At 49.8% G+C, this 2,409-nt stretch overlaps 1 protein-coding gene across 1 annotated transcript in view; it reads left to right on the forward strand.

The window, feature by feature from the left end:
• Fam186b (family with sequence similarity 186 member B) overlaps positions 1-2,409 on the forward strand; it is a 26,385-nt gene that overhangs the window by 3,571 nt on the left and 20,405 nt on the right. Inside the window, exon 2 of the mRNA XM_050132430.1 lies at positions 515-740. Coding sequence (XP_049988387.1) covers positions 515-740 — 226 coding nt within the window. The remainder of the gene's footprint in view (positions 1-514; positions 741-2,409) is intronic.

A 2,409-nucleotide genomic window follows, 5' to 3' on the forward strand; every position in this document is an offset into this window, starting at 1 on the left:
GCTAGTTCCAGCTTCTTATTGGCTAGCTCTTACATATTGTTCTAACCCATTTCTAATATTCTGTGCAGCCCACGAGCTGGCTTACCAGGGAGGATCTTAACCTGCGTCTGTCTGGTGCGGGAGAATCATGGCGACTCCTCACTCAGCTTCTTTTTCCCAGCATTCTCTTCTGTCTACTCCGCCTACCTAATTTTCTGTCCTATGAGGGCCGAGGCAGTTTCTTTATTATTACAAGACCCACCTCCATCAAGTTCACTATGGGCCTTTAGTGTCACTGAGCTTAAAAATTAAGATGATGAGAGCTGATGTTCTCTCCGTGTTCTAGGCACGGTTCTACATACAGCACCGGTTCGTGCCTTACTCCTAAAGCCTGTGACATTAGTGCTATACTGAGCTCAACTTTGCCAGTGATCTAGAGTTTAGCAACTTGTCTGGGACCATGCTGCTAAAACATGGACAGCTGACCCCAGGATCTGACCTCCTAACCTCTGCCATCTGCCCCCCCCCCATACAGGATATTTCCACCCAGCTCTCAGACATCCTGGACAATGTCAATTGTGCCATCAATCGTTTCCAGGAAGAGCTGGGATATGACTTAAAAGAAAAGGCAAAACCTCACCAACCAGAGCAAAAAGGCAAGAAGAGATTCATCTTGCTGGAAAAAATTGCCTCCTTCTCCAAAGACGCCAAGGCTAAAGAGAAACACCTGTATGAGATCCTCCGTTGGCTGGGGGACTGGGGTGAGTCTATAGGCTTGGCACAGTTCCGAGAGCTAGTACTTCCCCAAGGTGCTGGGCCCTGTTGGCCCAGGCGTTTCTTTTCTCCACCTAAGTCAGCACTTGTGAGGAAGGGAATGGGGGTGGTGGATACGGGACAGCAAAGGACACATTGTAAAACCTCTTCCCCAGTGATGGTTGCTAGTACGTACATCACAGCAGGTGACCCACACCCCAGAAGGGCTGCATCAGCTCTAACATCACAGCAGGTGACCCCCACCCCAGAAGGGCTGCATCAGCTCTGACATCACAGCAGGTGACCCCAACCCCCAGAAGGGCTGCATCAGCTCTGACATCACAGCAGGTGACCCCCTCCCCAGAAGGGCTGCACCAGTCAAGTCTTTTGTTGCTCCAACAAATACCTGAGAGAAAGAAAGGGCAAAAGGTTCGATTTGGCTCCTGGAACCTGAGGTGTCAGTGATGGTCTCTTGACCCTATCACTTTAGGCCCCAGGCCAGCCAGAAGCCATGGTGACAGTGGGATTGTGGCAGAGGAGGCTGGTCCACTCATGTAACCAGAAAGCAGGGAACAGGAAGAGGCCAGAGTCAAGACATACCATTTAAAGGCATACCCCCACTTTCTCCAACGTGGTCCTTATCACTCCCCCACAGGAGTCCACCTAGATTGTGAATGTATCAATGGAATAATTTACTGATTAGGTCAGAACCCTCTGGAAATGCACTCACCCAGAGGTGCATCCCTCAATCCAGCCAAGGTGGCCCAGTGGATAAGTACCTGCTGTGCAAAGTTGAGGACCTAAGTTCAGACTCCCAGAAGCGACAGAAAAGCAGAGAGTGGACAGGGAGCAACCGCTGAGAGAGTTAGCCAAAGCCAAAGACTACTGAGGGCCTAGATGTAAATCTGGGACCTTCAAGAGAGTAGACCTAAGCCAGGACCCCTGTGGGCCTGGGTGGAGTCTAGGACTTCTGAGGAACTAGGCCTGAGCCAGGACCTCTGCCTATCTGGGCATGAATCTGGGACCTCCAATGGAGTAGGCAAGAACCAGAGAACTCTGCAGGTCCAGGAGTGAGCCTGGGACATCTTAGGGAGTAAGCCTGAGCCAGATCCTCTGCGGGTCCAGGCACACCCAAGCCTGGGAACTCCAACGGGAGCCAGAGACCTTTGCAGGACCGACTCCAAGCCAGGGACCTCTGCAGGAGTGGATCCAGACCAGGATTTACAGAAACAGGTCAAAGGAGACAACCTAGGCTAGAGCAGGCCTGAGACAGCAAACTCCAAGGGAGTGGAGCAAAGCCTGGGAGCATTGAGAGACCTCCAAGAACACGGGGTGACTAATGGGGTAACTAGAACTGTGACACTGACTGCACCATGAGGATCAACCATCTGAGCCTTGGATTCACTGGCACATAGAAGATTAATCAACAGAATCACTGACAGCCCCAAACATACCTATTAGAGGAAAAGACGAATAGAAAAGGTAAGAATACACGCAACACCACAAAGAGCAACACAACACCAGTAAAACCTAATGACCCAACAACAGCAAGACTTGAACAACCAAATACAGATGAAGCAGAAGAAAATGACCTAAAAAATTACTTCAGGAGAATATTTGAAACTCTTATAAAGGAAATGAGAAATTCCCTCAAAGAAATGGAAAAGACAAAAAAAA

This window comes from Alexandromys fortis, unplaced genomic scaffold (assembly GCF_014885135.2).
Source record: "Alexandromys fortis isolate MF-2015 unplaced genomic scaffold, M_Fortis_MF-2015_v1.1 scaffold_423, whole genome shotgun sequence".
Taxonomy (NCBI): domain Eukaryota; kingdom Metazoa; phylum Chordata; class Mammalia; order Rodentia; family Cricetidae; genus Alexandromys; species Alexandromys fortis.